The sequence below is a fragment of the Cryptomeria japonica genome, chromosome 8 (assembly GCF_030272615.1).
Source record: "Cryptomeria japonica chromosome 8, Sugi_1.0, whole genome shotgun sequence".
Taxonomy (NCBI): Eukaryota; Viridiplantae; Streptophyta; class Pinopsida; order Cupressales; family Cupressaceae; genus Cryptomeria; species Cryptomeria japonica.
In genome coordinates, this window is record NC_081412.1 from 5517008 (window position 1) to 5537648 (window position 20641).

General features: G+C 37.8%; 1 protein-coding gene across 1 annotated transcript; it reads left to right on the forward strand.

The window, feature by feature from the left end:
• The first annotated feature begins 15424 nt into the window (after positions 1–15424).
• Positions 15425–16162, forward strand: LOC131857346 (uncharacterized). Its single transcript, XM_059209774.1, has one exon. The coding sequence runs from the start codon at positions 15425–15427 to the stop codon at positions 16160–16162; it is 738 nt and encodes a 245-aa protein (XP_059065757.1).
• Positions 16163–20641: the final 4479 nt, after the last annotated feature.

Genomic DNA, 20641 nt, shown 5'->3' on the forward strand with positions numbered 1-20641 from the left:
AGAGTCAAGGCTAAATAAGAAGGGGATCAAACAAAAGAATATAGATGAAGATCTTCATGTTTTAAATACCAACTCCAACAAGAAAAACAAGAAGAAACACTTCAAGAAGAGAAAGAACCGACATGACAAAAGATCATCTAAAAGAGACAACTCTCACATTCAATGCTTTAGGTGTGATCAATATGGATACTATGCAGCAAGATGTTGAGATAGAACCAAACAACAAGCTACATTTGCAAAAGTTAAAAGGGAAGAATATGACTCCAAGAAGCATGTATTCTACTCTGCTCTCTCCAGTCAAGTGTCCAATAAATCTAACACCTGGATCATTGACAATGGGTCTTCAAGACACATCACTGGGTCTAGAGAATTACTGGATTCCATGGTAGAAGAAACTAATGAGGAAGTAACCATTGGTGATGACTCTGCACATCCAGTGAAAGGTGTCGGTACCTGCACCATTAAGCCGAAGACAAGCAGGTCTCTTCAACTCACTAGAGTCTTATACGTTCCTGGCATCAAGAGGAACTTAATCTCCATATCTGCACTTGAAGATGATGGGTACAGAATAACATTCATGAATGGTAAAGTTCTAGTATGGCCACATAACTCTTCCATCAAGAAGGCTACAACCCTAGGACATAGAAAAGGCTATTTATACAAGGTATGTACTGAATCTAACCTAGCCCTACTTCATGAGATTACAGATTCAAATGAAATTTGGCATAGAAGATTAGGTCATTTAAACTTTAGTGCTTTATGTTCAATGGAAAAATTAGTAATTGGTTTGCCTAAGTTAAAACAATACCATTCTGGTACATGTAAGGGGTGTGCCCTAGGGAAAAATACTAAGAGTTCCTTTCAGAATAGTTTTAGGAAAACAAGCAATGTTTTAGAGCTAGTTCACTCTGACCTATGTGGGCCAATGTCTATACCATCATTAGGGGGATTCCCTTACTATGTAATATTCATTGAGGACTTCTCTAGGAAGACCTGGATCTATTTTCTTAAACGTAAGGAATTAGAAGATATTCTCAAGAGATTTAAGGAATTCAAATCCCTCTCTGAAAACTCTTCCGAAAGAAAAATAAAAACCTTAAGGACTGATAATGGGAGGGAATACACCTCAGACATCTTAGAGAATTTTTTTAAAGCTGTTGGGATTAAGAGGGAGTTCACTGTCCCCTACAACCCCCAACAAAATGGGGTTGCTAAGAGAAAGAATAGAACCATTGTAGAGGCAGCCAAAGCCATGCTTCTTGACCAAAACTTAGAAACACATCTTTGGGCAGAAGCCTCCAACACTACTGTATACATACAAAATAGATGCCCTCACTCCCATATTAAAGATAAAACCCCTAAAGATTTTTTCACAGGTATAAAACTTGACATCACTCACTTAGGATATTCGGGTGCCCTCTTTATATTTATATACCTAAAGAGAAAAGAACTAAACTAGAACCTTCTAGAAGAAAAGGAATCTTTTTTGGGTATAGTGAAACTTCTAAAGCCTATAGGATATTTGTACCTAGACATAGTAATATTAAACTCAATAGAGATGTAATATTTTAAGAAGACATAGCCTTCAAAAGGGCTAGATACTCTATTGATTCAGAGACTTATGTTCCATCTTCAGACCTAGAAAAGGATCCTGTTCCTGAGGTTCAAAGGGAGTATTTAGAAGAGTATGAAAATGAAGTTCAGATTCCACACCAGGAAAACCCTAAGAAAAGACCACTATGGGTGCACAAAACAATGGAAGATGCAAGGAATTTTGTAACTCCTTTAGGGACCTTTAGAGAAAGTAAGAGGCCCCAAAGATTCACTAGCTATGTAGCCTTAATTAATGATCTCTTTGAAACAGAACCTTCTAATGTATCGGAAGCACTTAAACACCAAGTATGGAAAGATGCCATGTTAGAGGAATATCAATCCATCTTAAACAATGATGTTTGGGAAATTGTTCCTAGACCAAAAGGAAAATTTGTTGTTTCATCCAAGTGGCTATTCAAAATCAAACATGTTGCAGATGGTAGCATATAGAAACATAAAGCCAGATTTGTAGACAGAGGGTTCTCACAAAAGGAGGGAATAAACTATGATGAAACTTTCACTCCAGTTGCTAGATACACCTCAGTCAGAGAAGTACTAGCTATTGCAGTGGCCAAAGGATGGAAAGTCCATCAGATGGATGTAAAGACTGCTTTCCTGAATGGGAAAATTGAGGAGGAACTCTAATTAGAGTAGCTAGAAGGGTTTGAGATCCACAATGTAGAATCACATGTGTATAGATTAAAGAAAGCCCTAGATATGGACTAAAACAAGCACCTCGGGCATGGTATGAAAGAATTGACAGCTACCTCATGGGATTAGGATTCTCAAAGAATGACACAGATCCAAATCTATACTTCAAACGAATCAAAGATGATATGTTGATATTGATCTTGTATATTGATGATCTTTTAGTTATAGGAGAAGGTCCTCTTATTGATCAATGTAAGAAAGACCTTGAGAAGGAGTTTGATATGAAGGATTTAGGCCTTCTACATTACTTCCTTGGGTTGGATGTTTGGCAAAACTCTGACAACATTGTGCTTAATCAAGGGAAGTACACCTTAGACATATTGAAGAGATTTGGCATGATAAACTAAAGACCAATGACTTCTCCCATGGAAACTAATCTCCAAAAACTAAAGGAGGCAGCAGCAGATTCCCCATTGGTAGATCCTACACTCTACAAATAGATGATTGGATCTTTAATGTATCTAGTCAATACTGGACCTGATATCTATTATCCAGTAAATGCCTTGAGTCAATTCATGTGTGAACCTAAGGAGATTCATCTTATTGCAGTAAAACATATAATGAGATACCTTCAAGGCACTCTCAACTATGGACTCAAGTATGAGAATATTGATTTAAATCTATACGGGTTCACTGATTCAGATTGGGCTGGAAGTGTGACTAATAGGAAAAGCACCTCAGGGTGCTGCTTCAGTTTGGGTTCAACCATGATATCTTGGATTAGCAGAAAATAGTCTTCAGTAGCTTAGAGCTCTACAAAGGTTGAATATATTGCAGCTTCCATGGCTGCACGAGAAGTTGTACGGCTACAAAAGTTACTTGTGGGATTATTCGGAGGACCAATGAAGCCTACTATAATTCCTTGTGACAATCAATGTTGTATAAAACTCTCTGTAAACCTTGTGTTTCATGATAGATCCAAACACATTGAGATCTTGTATCACTATGTGAGAGATATGGTGGATAGAAATGTGATTCAGTTACAATATATCAGTATAGGAGACTAGACAACAAACATATTGACCAAACCTCTAGCCAGAGTAAAAGTTGAAAACTTCAGAAAAGATCTTGGTATGATTGAGTTATAATCAATTTTTGTAATTTGTACGAATATATGAGATGTTTAATGTGTATAAACTTCTTTTTTTGTGATATGACTTTATGGGCTCCACCCCCTGTGTACAAATCTAAAAGGTGATGATCTTTTAGACTATGAACACTTGTATTAAACATTATGAGGTGATGATCTTGTAATGTTGATATCATGCTGACTTGATATCACTCTGACTCATGGATGTGCCATGATGTGTTACGGTTGACATTATGTGATGTAATGTCAGTGCACATGCCATAACCTAGATATAAGGGAATTCAACATTCCTAAGTATTTTATATCCAAGGTATCACGTGTTATGTGATACTGATATCGTGTGTTATGTGATATCTATATCACGAGATGATGTGATATATTCTTGTGTAACTCATTATGTGATGTTTCATGTCACGAGCATATGTGATATGATCTTTTGTATTATGTAGTCATATAATACATTTTATTATAAGAATACGATGCTTATTTCATGGGTCTATAATTATCTTCCCTAGCTAAGAGGGAGTGTTGAAACTTAGTAGCTTCGGTAAGATAAATGATTGAATGAGAGACTTCATTTATCTCTCATTCAATCATCTACCTTATCGACATAACTACAATTAAGTATAGACCTCATAATCGATAATATTACTCATGCTATGAGTAGACCAGAATTATAACTACCATAGCTATCATATGATAGCATCGATTAATGCTATCATATGATAACTATAATAGTTATCATTCTAATATGTATGTTAAATACTGATCATTTATTTGTTAACTTATCTTGATCATTTATCGGGCATCTATACTCATTCACATTGCCCTAATCATTAATAGATATCAACATATTAAATATCATGACCGATAGCTATTGGCATAACTCACGATAAAGAGAAATGACAATATTAACATATGCTAAGTGTTAATCTTAATTGAAATGGTGTCTATGCATAGATCAAGACATGTCTTGATTGGGCATGTCTAAAAGACATGACCGATCAAGGCATGCCTTGATCGAAGAAGCATAGGACTATAAATAAATGCAAATGGAGTGCTGAGGATGCATCGAAATTATTAATGTTATCTTCAGCAACCTGTGACATAAGAAATAGAGAATATCAGTAAAGAATTAATAATATATATAACTTCAGACTTGAACATAAATTTGAATATCATTTACATTTATTGAGTATGTATCAATATCTTTTTCCATTTTAATCATATCCATGTATATGTATTTTCTCCTTTATATATATATATATTGTTTTTGTTATTTTTTTCTTTATTTGATATTATAGTTCTTGTTTCTTTGTGTTTCCCTCCTTGGATTTTGTGTCCCTCTCTTGGGAATTTGTGCCACTCATCCCCCTCTCTCTTCTTTTTATCTGGCATTGGTTTGCAATTGTATTCATTTTTCTCCTACAACTCTCATCATGATGATGAATCACAGAGTGTGATTCGAAACCTTGATGCAAAAAACTCCTACATAGCTGAATCCATAAGCATTTATATCAATAGCCATAAAGTTGTGAGATAAAAACATAAATTATATAATTTATTAGAATATTTTTAATAATAATAAACTTATTGAAATTAGAATTATTATCACATTTAAAATCACTACTGGGGAGGAAAAGAGTAATTGACAATTCAAACTCTGGAGCAATGACCATTGGGGAGGAAAAGAGTAATTGACAATTCGGACTATGAAGCAGATGAGGATAAGATTATTAAAGATATTGTTAAAGAATACCAAAAGGTCCTTGCCAATAAGGAGGAGACTAAAGGTGATGAGGATTCTGACACTATAAATAGTTCTACCCATGTCTTAGATTCGACCGAAGAGGGCCCGATGACCTAACATAGGAGATGATGCCTGATGAGGAGGAGGATGTGGCCAAAGGTACCGAAGAAACTTGTCACAAAGCTCGGGGAGGGAGCTAATATAAATGTGTGGAGTTGGAAGCTGAACTTGCCAAGACTAAGGAGAGGATGGATGACATTGAAAGAAAAATGGGTTTTGTCTCAAGATTTGGGCTTAGAGTTATGAATAGCTCCAACACTACGCTATGTCTGCTTCAACAAAACATGGTTGGTCAAACAAAGGAAGATAAGGAAAGCTACAAGGAAATCTATAAGTTCTTGATTGAGGACTAGACGAATGTCTTTAAGTAGGCTGGTTACAAAATTAACAAGAACTGTTAGGGCTATGCCCCTATTTTTTACTCTTTGCTTTTGCATTTTTTGGCTGGGACCTTTAATACTTTTTATAATTACTATAAGTTTAATCATGTTTCTATGACTGTTATCTCGAAGCTCTCAGGTAGCTTTACTGTTAATTTTCTAGTTGTTAGTACTTAGCCTTACGGGTAGTTAGCAGTTAATATGTTGTTAATGTGCTACTACTAGCTTTTTGGTTCCTGTTGCCAAGCTTTGTATCTTGGGCCAACACCCTGTTTTTGTTGCTTTTACTATCAAAAAAATTACAACTACAATGAAAGGCAAGTACTCGCCACTACGTGGCACTTGCTATATTATTATTTATTAATTTGTTAGTGTAATCATATTATAATATAATGACTCTTAATTTATATTGTTTTGATTATTATAATATTATTTTATAATTTATTTAAAATAATCATAATAATATAATTTTTTAATGTATTATATTATTATTATTTTATATTATTTTAAATTATAATTTTATTTAAATATTGTATTATTATTATTTTATGTTACTTTTATTTAATATTATATTTTTTTTGATCGGTAATAGGCCAAAGGCTGAAAATTTTATTGATTTAAAGTATATTACATCTCAGTTCAGTGTGGGCACTAGTAGGAAAGAACCAAGGCAAGAAAACCTCTAGTCTAGCCCAAGGAAGAATAACTTCCTAGAAAAGTACAAAATCTTATGATGGTATTTCTACCTTACATTGCTTGGCATTATTGCCATTGAAATAAAAACGTGAAAGTTTTGGAAGCTTTATATTTTCTCTCAGCTATAGACCTTGGGTTGAGGCTTGAAAGATATTATCTTTCCCTCTTGATATCCTTGCCCTGCAAAACAGAACACCATACACTCGAAAAGCCAGCAAACATCTTGAATTACCATGTCAACATATGTTAGTCCAATCAAGCAACACATTGAAATGGATCTCTGAAATAGCTATACTAAATCCCAGATTGAGCCAATAAAGGAGTTGTATAACATAGTACCATCAGGGTGGTGGAGACCAAATATCACCAGAACAAACAAAATTATGGATCTTCAGGGGGGCATCGTGGTGAGTTAATCAACTTATCCTTGGGAGTGAAACTTCTTTTGTCAATTTGTTGAGCATTCATGGCAATAGTTATCAATTATCTTTACCAATTGCACAGTGGTTACATAAGGCATTTATTTGAATTTATGATGAAGTGACATTTTTAAGATCTGTGTAGATCCTCGCAGCAGAAGGTGATCATTTGCCTAGCAGCACTACATATCAGACATCAGTGCTCATCAATTTTATGGCCACCCCATTTTTTGATGGACTCATGAACTTTGGTGGCTTAACTTTAACTTCCTTCGAAATGTCATGTTTCACCGATGTCTCCTAAGTTTCGATGAAACTACTGTCAATGTTAAGGAGCATTGTGGTTACATCTCTCTCTACACTTTCACCGAAAGGCTCTACCTCCCGCGTTTATGTCGATGTAAACTTCTATTGGCTTATCGAGACCTTGCTTGCAGGGAATCCTTTTAGCATCATGTTTTTGCAACCAACTTATCGGTTAGGTCGCTGAAAAAATATTTTATGTCGATGAAAGAAATATCCTCCTTCGCCTTGTTGTTTTTCAATGGGATTGTGCTCATCGACCAATACCTTTTGCCCCTCTACGACACCTTCCTTTTCTCAAAAATTCATATCGATGAGAGAGCTATCTCTAGTCAACATCTTTTGTGCCTCTTCGATATGATTTCTTCCTCAAAATAGCTTCGTCGATAGAATATCCATTGGTTCCTACGATATCGCTCTTTCGGCCAGACTACTACCATCGACGAGCTGTTCACATGTCTAATAGAAACTCTTTATTTCATCAGTTGGGCCTCTCCTAATTTTGTCTATGTATTTATGTCGATGAAACTAAAATTATCGAAGAATCCTTTTGGAAGTACATCATGGCCAATATTTGTTCAATAAGTCACTAAATCGATAGAATAAGGGTAACCTTATTCGATAGAGTCATTTTGGTTAGACTGGGCATTTCGGTGAAGGGTTAGAATATATGTCTGATGACTTTGGTCTGAGTGAAAAGATGATGGTGGAGATGCCAAGGGTTTGAACAGTAATTCTAGAGTATAATTAATCGAGCTTTAGGAGGCTATAAAACATTTCTGGCCCCTTTTGACGACACGATGACCCTTCCCATTAAGTGAAAAGGGTCACAGGAAAACAGAAGTGAAAAAACAAAAAACTTCTCGGCATAACCAAGACCTATCCCTCCAAAAGAGAGCCAAGATTAGAAGAAGGTGCACATCAACATGACATTCATTATCGGAGGTGAGAAAAAATGTTGTGTCGATGGCTGATGATGTGATCTGTGTAACCTAAACCAATGAGAGATAAAGTGATAATTCATCGGGTTGTCAGAGAAATATTTCTTGAGCTACCCCGATACCTGATGGACAATGGAAAAAGGCGGTGATATCGCCAAGACTAAATGATGAAAAAACACCACACAATGGGAGAGCCATCGGGTTAGCTCAAACTAGGACAATCAGAGAAAGGGAAAAGTGGATTACACTGATGCCTGATAAGACAAACAACCCAAGCACGAGGTAATCGCTATGACTAGCACCGACAAAGGAGAATGTAAAGCATGTATTGTGAAAACATTGGGATATTAGGCATCATAAGAAAAAGCTACCCCGATACCCGATAGAGAAAATATATTCAGCTTAACCTACCCCTAAAGAAGTGACATCTCGGCATGACCAAGACATCACTCTGAAAGAGAACCAAGTTTAGAAGAAGGTGCGCATCGACATAACATTCATTATGGAGGGAAATGTTGCATCGATGGCCAATGAGATGATCAATGTAACCTACACCGATGAAAAACCATGAGATAAATTTCATCGGGTTGTCGGGAAATGACATCTTGTGCTACCCCGATACCCGACAAGCAGGATGGAAGAAGGCGGTGTCATCATCGTGACTATCGGTGAAAGGAATAACGCCATAAGTTGATGATCTTTGGGACTACCCTAATACCCGATAGGGTAAGTATAAATGAGGATACATTAGGAAAGCCTACACCAAACGAGGAGACTAGAAAATCACTTAGGTGAAGTCACCGGGATAACATCAGCTATTTGTACATCGATACCTGATGAAGAAGCTGAGGTAGATGCTAGGAGGGAGACCCCATCGGGGGAACAATGAGGTTTCATTGGGATAGCCTACACTGAATGAAGTGACAAGAAATATCGGTGAAAGGGATTATGGGTTACACCAATGCCTGATAAGAAGACAACCTGAGCACAAAAGATGAGGTTATTGGTATGACTTGCACCGACTAAGGAGAATGCAGAACATGTGTTTGGAAATCATCAAGATATCGGGTAGCATAAGAAAAAGCTACCCCGATACCTGATAGGGTAAATATCATCAGCATAACCTATCCCAAAAGAAGTGACTTCTCGGCATGACCTAGATAGATCATTCCAAAAGAGAACCAAGTTTAGAAGAAGGTTCTCATCGGCATAACATTCAATATTGGAGGAGAGTCCTCTGTGCGCAAGCTTGGGATTTAATTCTTCCACAGGCAGAATTTGCATTTAATATTTTTGTAAGACCAATTGTCAAGTTGGTACACCTATAAACCACTTGGTCAAACTTGGTCAACGGATCTATGGTAGATTAAGAAGAGTTAATTTTGTGTGTCTTGTGTGCTTAGGGTTCATTTCGAAACCTTTGGAGTGCAGGAAAATGCATAAATGGTTGATAGACCAAATGTTGTAAAAAGTTGTAAAAGTTGCATTTTCGATGTAACTTGTCCCGATAGAGTCGCCTTCTCTTAAAAGTTGTCATCGGGCATCGACGTAACTTTTTTGAGTGTCACCCGATAACCCAATGGAGGGGTGAAATTCTGAAGGAGTTTTATCGGGTATCAGTGTAGCGGTTTTGCTCCACTCTTGATGACCCGATAGCATAGCATGTGGAAGGAGTTGACATTGGGGATCAGAAGTCGAGGATCTTGACTACCTCGATGACTTGGTAAGTCAGCACACTTGGAGTTTCGACGTCGGCCATCAGAGGAACTATTTTGGAGTCATCCCGATGACCTGATAGAAAAGAAGACTTGTGTCCACTAGTCATCGGGCATCAGCAAGCGGATGTTTGTGTTACCCCGAACAGCCGATGGAAAAGTGCACCACCTTGGCTACATTTCATTGAGCATCGAATGGAGAGTGTTTGAGCTACTCCGAAGACCCGATAGGAATGCACCACTAGCAGAGTTTGTGATCGGGCATCGAGAAGTTGTTTTTGGGTTAACTCGATGACCTAATAGAACTGCATGATTGTAAAATTTGTCATCAGGCATCGAAGGTCATGTTTTCGACCTATGTCGATAACCCGATGGAAGTTGCCAACTGCCAAAAATGGTAACCAAATAGGAATTTGATCTCCCAACTCCTCCCAATGGCTAAACCGGATTGAATTTCAGTTGAGGACATTGATGGAGACCTATTTGAACATGTTTGAATAATTTCCAATAGAGAGTGGATTGATTCAACAAATGTAATTGATCTTTTGGTGTGAACAAAGAGATTGATCATCTATAGAAGGTTGGAGTTAGGGCTTGATTGTGCTTCCCAAGCACAAAGGATGAGGTTAAAAATCATCGGGATATCAGACAACATAAGAGAAAGCTACCCCGATACCCGATAGGGTAAGTATAAATGAGGATCCATCGGGGTAGCCTACACTGAACGAGGTGACTAGAAAAGCACCTAGGTGAAGTTAACAGGATAACATCAGCAATTCCTATGCCGATGCCCGATGAAGAAGCTGAGGTAGTTTCTAGGAGGGAGACTTCATCAAGGGAGCAATGAGGTTTCATTAGGATAGTCTGCACCAAATGGAGTGACAAGAAAGCAACAAGGTGAGGACATCGGGATAACATCAACTATGTGGAAGAAGACATTTTTTGCTAAGCCAATATCTGATGAGGAAGTAGAGGTAGTTGCTAGGAGGGAGACCTCATCAGGGGAGCATAGGTCGATAGATCCGAATAAGACAGACAAGTTGGAGCCCTATCTCATCAGGTCAATGGAGACACATAGGGAAGGTTGTCCCGACACCCGATAAGCTTTGAAACCTGATGAACAAGGGGGTTTTATTGGGGAAGCGTATGCCAATAGACCAGAGAGGTATATATTGGTGCGTTTCCTAGCAGATGAATCTCTCAAGCTGTGACAGGAGGATTGTTTGATTCAAAATCTAGGACCCTTGGGATCCAAATTCTTAATATGAATGGAAGGTAAAAATGGTTAAGAGAGAAGAGGAGCAGGGCTGAGGGCAGGAGTCGATGGACTGACTAGGGAAAGCTGATGCTTGCATCTCAGAGCGAAAGAGGGAGGGTATGGGGGGATGAGCCCAGATTATCCTCTTATTAGGGATGCCAAAGGGATTGCTCTAGACGGATGGAGGCACTACCTTATCAGGCAAAGCATTGGTTTTGCCTAGGATTGGAGCTCCACGCCATCTATTCCTAAGAAGCAAGCTCTTCTGCACTATTGTTTCCTTGTTTAAATTTTAGCTTCAGGGAAGGTGAATGCCATTAGCTCCCAAGTTGGCTAACTCATCAGCCATTTTATTGCCTTCCTTATAGATGTGATTCACTGTAAATCTCTCAAAACCATTGAATAAGTTAATGGCCCATGTCAATAGTGAGTTGAGTCTCTAGTTGGGCATACTACCTTTTCTTAGGCTGTTGATAATAATTGTTGAGTCCCCTTCAATTTCCAATTTCTTCACTCCCATCATTTTGCAAATATTAAGGCCTTCCAGCAAGGCAACCAATTCAGCCCAATTATTAGCCTTATTACCTATTGGGTAAGCCTTGAGGGAAATTTCCTTCCTTTCCCAATTATGGATAGAGAATCCTATCCTTGGCACCCCTGGGTTGCCTCTAGAGGCCCCATCAAAGTTTAGCTTCAACCAACCCTCGCCTGGAGGTTGCCACTTACATTCAACTCTTTTCCTTAGATTTTCTTCAGGATCATCCCCAATATAAGGTGGGATAGATAGTCCTTGTCATTTCCCCTTCATCTTCTCATCCCAATGAGTTACTGTGGCACTCTTCTTCAGACTAAAGTTGATCATACTGTTGAGTTTTTCAACCATAGTAGCTTCAATTTTATTGATTACGTGTTTCACCTCTAATTTTTCATCTTTGAAAAGATGCCTATTCCTTTCCTTCCACAATTCCCAAATTATGGTAGATGGAAGAGATATCCATAAGCCTTCAAATAAACAACCTCTTCTTAGGATGGGCCAAGCTTTGAGCATTCCTAAAATAGTTTGAGGAAAGGTAGAGGACCAGCCTAGTTTTTGGGTAAACCACACCCAACATTTGTTTGCATAGTTGCAATCAAGGAGGAGATGATTTGTACCCTCTTCATCCTTTTTACATAGAGGGCATCTACTAGGTCCCTCATACCCCATCCTCCTAAATTTTTCAGCAGTCAAGATCTTATTCTATAGAGCGAGCCATGTGAAGACTCCAGCCTTGGGTAGGTAGTATATGTCCTAGCATAGTTTCAGAGGCAACTCCGTCTTGGGTCTAAGTTGAGCATTAGTGATGTGAATATACCCATCCTTGGAGTTGTATTATCCATTCTTAGATCCATCCCACACAAGCCTATCCTTTTCTAGACTAAAGTAAATGTTTCTATCTTTTAGGATTGCCATAAGTTTATCATTATCCCTTTCAGGGATATCCTCATTTTCTCTGACTATCCATTTCCACCCCGCTCCATCCTCTAAGGGGGAAATGTAGTTCCCAATCGATTTCCCTCTGCTTGATTCTAGGAGTTCTCTTGTAGGCCCAAAATAATGGATTTTCTCAATCGCCTTATACCCTCCCCAAGAGTCTGACCAAAACAAGGCATCTTCCCCTGACCCTAGGTTCCATGTGAGTTTATCTATGATAATATTTCTGCATTCCAGCAAAAAGTTCCAAATGTAGGAACCTCTGGGCGAATTGTTTTCTGTAAATATTTGGATAGGGTTGTCTTCTTTAAGGTATTTATGGTACAAGATTCTCACCCATTTTAAATGGGGATGTCTGAACATTCTCCATACTTATTTGGCCCCTAAGGCCCTACTTTGGTCGTGGATATTTTTAATGCCAACTCCTCCTTCTTTTGGTCTACAGATCTTATCCCAAGATAGGAGTGATATTTTCTTATCTTCACTGACACCTTGCCAGAAGAAAGTTCTAAGGTGTTTATTTATCTCATCCCATTTTTTAACCAATAAATTGTGACAAGATAGTTGGTAAATGGTCATTGCTGCCAGAACTTATTTGACCAAGGTTACCCTGCCTGCAAAGGATAGCCATTTCCCTTTCCAAGTGTTAATTCTCTTCTTGATTTTTTCCACCATGTGATCCCATGACTTAGATGTCCTGCTTCCCTTATCCAAAGGGATGCCTAAATATTTGCAAGGGAGGAGACCAGGCTTGATCTCCAAGACCCTACATATCTCTTTCTCAGATGTGGTTTCTATGTTGAACATGAACACTTCTGACTTCTCCAAATTGACCTCTTGACCTGAGGCTTCCATGTAGGATTTGAGGATACCTTTGAAGGCCCTTGCTTCTCTAATGTTGCCTTGACCAAAAAGCATTGTATCATCTACAAATTGCTGGTGGGTAATGGGAGATAGACCACTAGTAATGGGTATAGCTATGATTCCACCCTCTATCCTAGCCTTTGAGATAGCCCTACCAAGAGCCTCTTCCATAATGATGAAAAGGAAAGGAGACATAGGGTCTCCTTTCCTAAGTCCCCTAGAGCTACTAAAAAAACCTTCAGGTGTGCCATTGACCAGGATAGAGAATTTGGGGGTGGATATGCATTAAAAAATAAGGTTGATCCAAGTTTTAGCAAATCTGAAAGCTTCCAAATATTTGCATAAAAATCTCCAATCCACTTTGTCATATGCTTTACTAATATCTAATTTGACTAGTGTTACCCCTTATTTATCCGCTTATAGCTTATCAATTAGGGGGATGTTATTTTATTAAGTATTGCAAAGCCTAAGTCTTCATCAATTTGAATTTCGTACGCATCCATTGAACCCTTTATAAAGTTCAAAATTCTGGTTCAAAGGAAATGTGGTCTATTAAGTTCTAAGTCTTCATTAGCATAGTCGTTGAACTTGAACTTTGAACCTTTCCCGTTCAAGGTTCAAGGCTCAAGTAGTATTTTGTCTTATGTATTGTGGCTGTTCTTCTAACGTCAGTCCTTGTGGTTGTCTTGAACTTGAATTGTTGAACCACTCTTGGAATAATTCAAGGTTCAAGGGGAAATAAGAATTTGTGTTGATTTTTGGAATCTGAATCAAGCTAGCTTGAAAGACAATTATCCTTTACCAGTGATGGATCACATTCTCAAAACTGTTGCCAGATCTGAAATGATGTCGATGCTTGATGGTTTCTCTGGATATAATTAGGTAAGTGTGACAAAAGAAGATCAACACAAAATGGCCTTTACAACACCTTCGAGAACTTTTGCCTATAATCACATGCCTTTCGGTCTGATAAACGCTGGAGCCACTTTCCAAAGAGCAATGAACCTTTCATTTGGACGCCTGATTGGTAAGACCATTTTTGTGTATCTTGATGATTTGACAGTCTTTTCTAAGAAAAGGAAAGATCATTTCAAGGATTTAGAAACTGTGTTGCAAAGATGTCGAGATCATGGTATTTCTCTTAACCCAAAGAAATCAGTTTTCTGTGTTACTGAAGGAAAGCTTTTAGGACATATAGTTTCACAAGATGGTATCAAGATTGATCTTGATCATGTTAGAGCTATCCAATAGCTAAGTTTGTCGTCGGACAAGAGTGGTGTCAAATCATTCTTTGGTCAGGTAAGCTTTCTCAGAAGATTTGTGCCATATTTTGTTGAAATCACTAAACATATTGTAGGAATGATGAGTGAAAAACAGATCCTTAAATGGAAGGAGGAAACAAAGAAAGCTTTTTAAGAGGTTCAAAAGGCCATTGCTCATGCTCCAACATTAATTAATCCTGATTTCAAGAAAAACTTTATCATTTATTGTTATGCCTCAGAGCATACAGTGTCTGGTATTCTCCTACAGAAGAATGAACTCGGTGAAGAGTCTCCTATTGCATTTATGAGCATCCCGCTTAAAAAGCATGAATTAAACTATTCGTTGAATGAGAAGCAGGCTTTCGCAGTTGTTAAATTTGTTAAGCATTTTAGGTACTAAATATTGCATTCTCTGAATTGTTTTTGTGCCAAATTCTGCTGTTAAAAGGATCTTGACTCAACAAGAAGTGGGAATGAATAATAGAGCAACTTGGGTTTCAAAGGTTCAAGAATTTGACTTGGATATCAGGCCGACAAAGTCAGTTCGTGGACAGGGGTTATGTCGCCTGATGGCAGAAAATAAAGAAGAAGAAGAAAGTTTGTCATTAGCTCTGTTTGTTAGCTTGCAGGGTGAATGGTTTACCAGTGTATCCTTTTATTTAACATGTGGAGAATGTCCTGCGCATTTGTCTCCCAGAGAGAAAAGAAACTTAAAGTTAAAAGCAGCTAAGTATGTTATTTTTGATGACATATTATATAAGAAAGGTTTAGATGGAACTTTCTTGATGTGTGTGTATAAAGCACATCGTGAGGCCTTGTTGAAATCATTTCATGACGATGCTTGCGGTGGACACTTCTCTTCTATAGTCATCGCTTACAAGCTATTAAGGAACTGCGATTATTAGCCTGGCATGTTTAAAGATGCATATACCTGGGTTGCTAAGTGTGACAAATGTAAATTCTTTACAGGAAAACCGCAGCTAGTTGCTTTACCTCTCAGACCAGTAGTCGTGGAAGAACCTTTCAAACAATGGGGTTTAGATTTCATTGGTCCATTGACACCACCCTCTAGCACTGGACACACACATATTCGTATGGCCACAGACTATTTTACTAAGTGGGTAGAAGCAGTACCTATTAGGAGAACAACCTCAGAAGTACTATGTGAGTTCATAAAGGAAAATATTGTGGTTCACTTTGGGGTACCATCGAAGATAGTGACTGATAAGGCTGCAAATTTTTCCTCGTATGAAATATCCATGTTTTGTTATGATCATGGCATTTCTTTGGTGCATTCCTCTGACTATTATCCGCAAGGTAATGGTCATGTAGAATCCAGTAACAAAAATCTGATAAATATCATGAAGAAATTGGTCAGTGAGAATGCTAAAGATTGGCACAAAAGGCTATATGAAGCTTTGTGGGCAGATAGGACTTCACCCAAGCGAGAAATTAGTATGTCACCTTTTGAACTTGTGTATGGAGTTGGGGCTCAACTCTCACTTCCTCTTGAATTGGCAGCTTCTAAATTGCAAACAGTCATTGAGGATACGTATTTTCAAAATGCGTTGGAAAAGAGAATTATGTATTTAATCAAGATAGAAGAGGAAAGGGAGAAGCTGGTCGATCACATTACAAAGCATCAATAGTAGGTTAAAAAGATTTTTGATCACAAAGCCAGGTTAAGGAAATTTATGCAGGGAGACCAAGTCCTACTCTGGGACAAACGGATGGAACTGAAGGGAGTACATGGAAAATTTGAGTCATTGTGGAAGGGTCCGTTTTTTATTCGTGAAGTAAAGGGACCAAATTTCTTCAAGCTAGCCTATGTGGATGGTACTGTTCTTCCCTTGTCTTATAATGGATAGGATCTCAAGCTCTACAAATTGTAAGCAGGCATTCCCTGCATCTTCTGTACATAACTCAATTTTGTTGTTTTTTTAGCTGTGTCTGTTTTGGACCCCCGTCTTTGTTTTAATGCGTAACCAGAGATTCTAAGTCCCTTCCTAGTCCTTCACAGTCCTGGTCCCCAATCAGAGCCATTGTTACCCCTTATTTATCCGCTTATAGCTTATCAATTAGGGGGACGCTATTTTATTAAGTATTGCAAAGCTTAAGTCTTCATCAATTTGAGTTTCGTACTCGTCCATTGAACCCTTTATAAAGTTCAAAATTATGGTTCAAAGGAAATGTGGTCTATTATGTTCTAAGTCTTCATTAGCATAGTCATTGAACTTGAACTTTGAACCTTTCCGGTTCAAGGTTCAAGGCTCAGGCGGTCTTTTGTCTTATATATTGTGGCTGTCCTTTTAACATCAGTCCTTGTGGTCATCTTGAACTTGAACCGTTGAACCACTCTTGGAATAATTCAAGGTTCAAGGTTCATTTTCACGTCATTGAAATTTTCTTTTGTTTCCTTCTTCTTTTTCATGAGTTCGATCTTTTGTCTTTGAAATTTTAACCAATGAACTTCTTTTGAAATAATTCAAGGTTCAAAGCGTTGTTTCAAATCAGCCCGATGGTGTTTAGGAGATAAAGGTGATGCGATGGGAACAGAGTATTCCTCATTTTCCATGTTTTCAAACTATAATTATGGAAAGCAATCATGAGAAAGCATGTCGACCATGTGGAATTGATTCTTAATTAATGAGCATGTCAGAACTATATCAAATCATGGGAAGTTTTACACAGATAAATGAGCTGGGGCGAAGCATGCTTTGGTACTTGTCAATGTTTTTTGTCCTTAAATATGATGCTTCTCAGGTAAGCAAATCATTGTTGCTGCTAGCGAAAAGTAAGGACGCGGAAGGTCATTTAGCTCAGTTTTTCTGAAGGTTACACAGTCTGATGGTAAAGACAAGTGCTACTGATACACAGAGTGAGAAGGTTCAAACTAAGAGGTACAAGGAATCACTATTTGGCTCTTCATTAGTTCGAGTCACCCGTTCCAGAAATAAGAAGAAAAGTAAAGAACCTACAAGGGAAGAAGCCATCATAATTCTTGATAGTGAAGAAGCACAAGTAATTATGGGTGAACCAGTAGCGAATATCCCTGCAACTCAAGATGCAGATAAACAAAAAGAACAACCTGAGGATAATCTCAATCAGGTGGCCACTTTGGCTATCATGGACTCATTAGACTATCAGATGCTACCAGTGAAAGAATCCCCAAATGTTTCCAAATGGTTGGGAGCCTCAATCAGCAAGAAATGAAATGTGGTTCCTATCAGCGTTCCAATAGAAGATATGGTGAGTAGATGCCTTAGAAAGATGTCTAAGTCTAAGAGACTAAAAGTAGAGGCCATGCTGGAGGTGGATGAGAGTACATGGCATTGGGTAGCTGAAATGGCTAAGCCAATTTTAGACAAAGATCCAGAAAATGCTACTGAGAAGGACTTTTCCATTGAATAGATCGATTTAGGAACTGCTTCAAGGGTTGCGGACGTGAAACATTTAGAGTCTTCCACAAAAAGGATGTTATCAAGAACATGGAAGGATGAGAAGGACAAGCGGGAGCTGAAACAAGTTGTTAAACAGATGGCAGAATACATCAATGCCATACACCATCCCAGCCCGCAACCCCTGTAGCAAATTTCTCTGTGTTTTGATCCTAAATCACCAATGAACCAAAATTTGTTGGATAAGGTTCAAAGGAATCGTATGATGGCGAAAACCTTCGATGAATGGCTTGAATCCATAATTCAACAGGGAGCAGGATATATTGCTAATCTGATCAGGGTATACGAGGATGTTGTAATTGTAACCCAGGAGCTTGAAACAGAGGTGATAGCGTGGGAAAAAGAAAGGAACAAATGGGCAATAGTGTTGATGCAGATGAAAGATGTGCAGAAATATGGTGTCATGAAATTTCTCCCTGAAAAGGCGGTTAAAGATTTGGATGACAAGATATTGTATGTGGCAAAAGAAAATATTGAATGGAGAAATTCAATCATTAAGCAAGGCCATGAAGAATCCATTAAGTTGTTGAAGGAATTGAAAGAACTCATTGTTGTAATGCAGAAAGACTTGAAGTGCATTTATGTATAGCTTCTCAAGGAAGATGGACAAACCATTGAGCAGATAGTGGATATGGTGGATAATTTCAAAGGAAAGATGAACCTAGTTAAAGAATCAAAATCTTTAACCAAAGATGACTTCTCCAGAATTGCCAGAATTGAATCTATGTTGGTTGTCTGTTCTGATCAGTTGGAAACACACAGAACTAAAGTTATGGAAGTGAGTATGGATAAAGAAGTCTAGAAGGAACGCATGTTGCACATTGGGCTCCCACATTATCAAGTTGTTCACAACTTTTCAACGGCTCATATGGAATGGCAAAATATACGTGGCACAACTCACCAATACGACGAATCAAAAACCATTTCCTATTCTGCAATTATAGCTTTGTTTACGGCTCTTGGCCATTTTTTTTAGTTAATTTCAATTACAAACAGTTGTTTCTTGAAGCTTTGTGTTTAGCTATTAGGTTAGCCTGGTGGCTATAAGTATCAGGAATGGATGTTTTGGCGCGGATCCATGAAATTTTGTAAAAATTAAGATGATAGACTATTTTATTTGTTAATTTCAGTGAAATACCCCATCTTTGAATGGAGTGGAATGTCTAATACAACTTTGGAAAGCTCTGCGTTTGAATATATAAAAAATTTCTTTTGGGATATTTATATGTTCATGTATTGGATTCCCTTCTCTGATTTTTATCAAATATTAAGTCTGTGAATCAATCTGATGAATGAAATTAGTTGAAAGCATTTGAATATTCTAATTCCCCTTGTCCTATGAGGCATGAGCGAGTATCAATCAGAGCTCAAATATTTTGATCACTTCATATAGGATAATCATTATTTGAAATTTAATGTTTTGTTATATATTTCAATAATCTTTGTGAGGCGTTCATTTTTGTGTTGACAAGTGAATGTTAAAGCCTTTCTCTGCTTTCTGGTTAAAAGTGAATTATATGATAAAATTTGGTCAAAATTCATTGAATATCATATGGGGAGTTGTACCCTTATGCAGAGGGTAAATTAACATTATTTACCCAACTATTGGTTTCATTGGTTTCCTACTGGGTGAGCATGAGTATTTGTTAATAAATTTTGGGAAATCCAATCTGTTAACTAACATATTTTTGGCGACTTTGCTGGGGATATCGAATAATAAGATTAGTTACATAGCCACAAGCAATAGTAATGATCAGTTGCCATTTTACTTGAACTCATGATTCGTGAGCACACTGGAGCCAAGAAGGTACACTAGGTCTCAAAGGCGTGAAGGGATAGTTGATCCAATTTTTCAAGACTTGCAAAATTTGAACTTTTTTCCTTCCTTAACACCCAGAAGAAGAGAAAGGAGTAGACCCCCAAGTTCTTCCCCTGTTTCTCCCCAAACTTCTATTTGTCACGCCTTAACCTTGCATGGTGTTACCCTTCCTTCTGTAATTAATCCTACTCCTTTGAATATGTTACTTCCCATGGCTGGGAATAATCCATGGGGTCTAGTTGTAGGACCACTTGCTCTTGGTGCCAATCTACATTCTTTGCCTAAAGGGTCTAGAGAACACTTACCCAGGTTCAATGGTGATGGAAGAGTGACAGTTGATGAACATTTAAATGCATTTAATGTTGCATGTGGGGTTTTAGTTGTTCAACATGAAGATGTAGCAATAAGGTTGTTTGTACAAACATTAACTGATGGAGCAGCTGATTGGTTTTATCATTTGTTGAATGGTGTAATAACAAATAGGTAAGATTTGAAAACTAGGTTCAAGGATAGGTTCAAAGTAGCAGAAGATGAGCATTCCCTCATAGCCCAGTTAGCCCAATTAAAAAAAGAGATTCCTGAAACAATGAGGGATTTTGTGGTGAAATTTGATAAAATTGTTCATAAGATTCCAGTTAATCGAAGGCCTTCTGATGATAATTTGAAGTGTTTCTTTATTAATGCAATGCCTGCAGAAATAAGTTTCTTTATTCATAGACAAAGAGTGCAAGATTTAGCCATTGCCAAAAATTTTGCAGTAGAGTTAGAGGATGACTTAATTAATGCAAGTAAGTGGAAGAGAGAAATTCAAACTGCTACTTCGTAGTCATCAACTTCCACAACTTCATCTG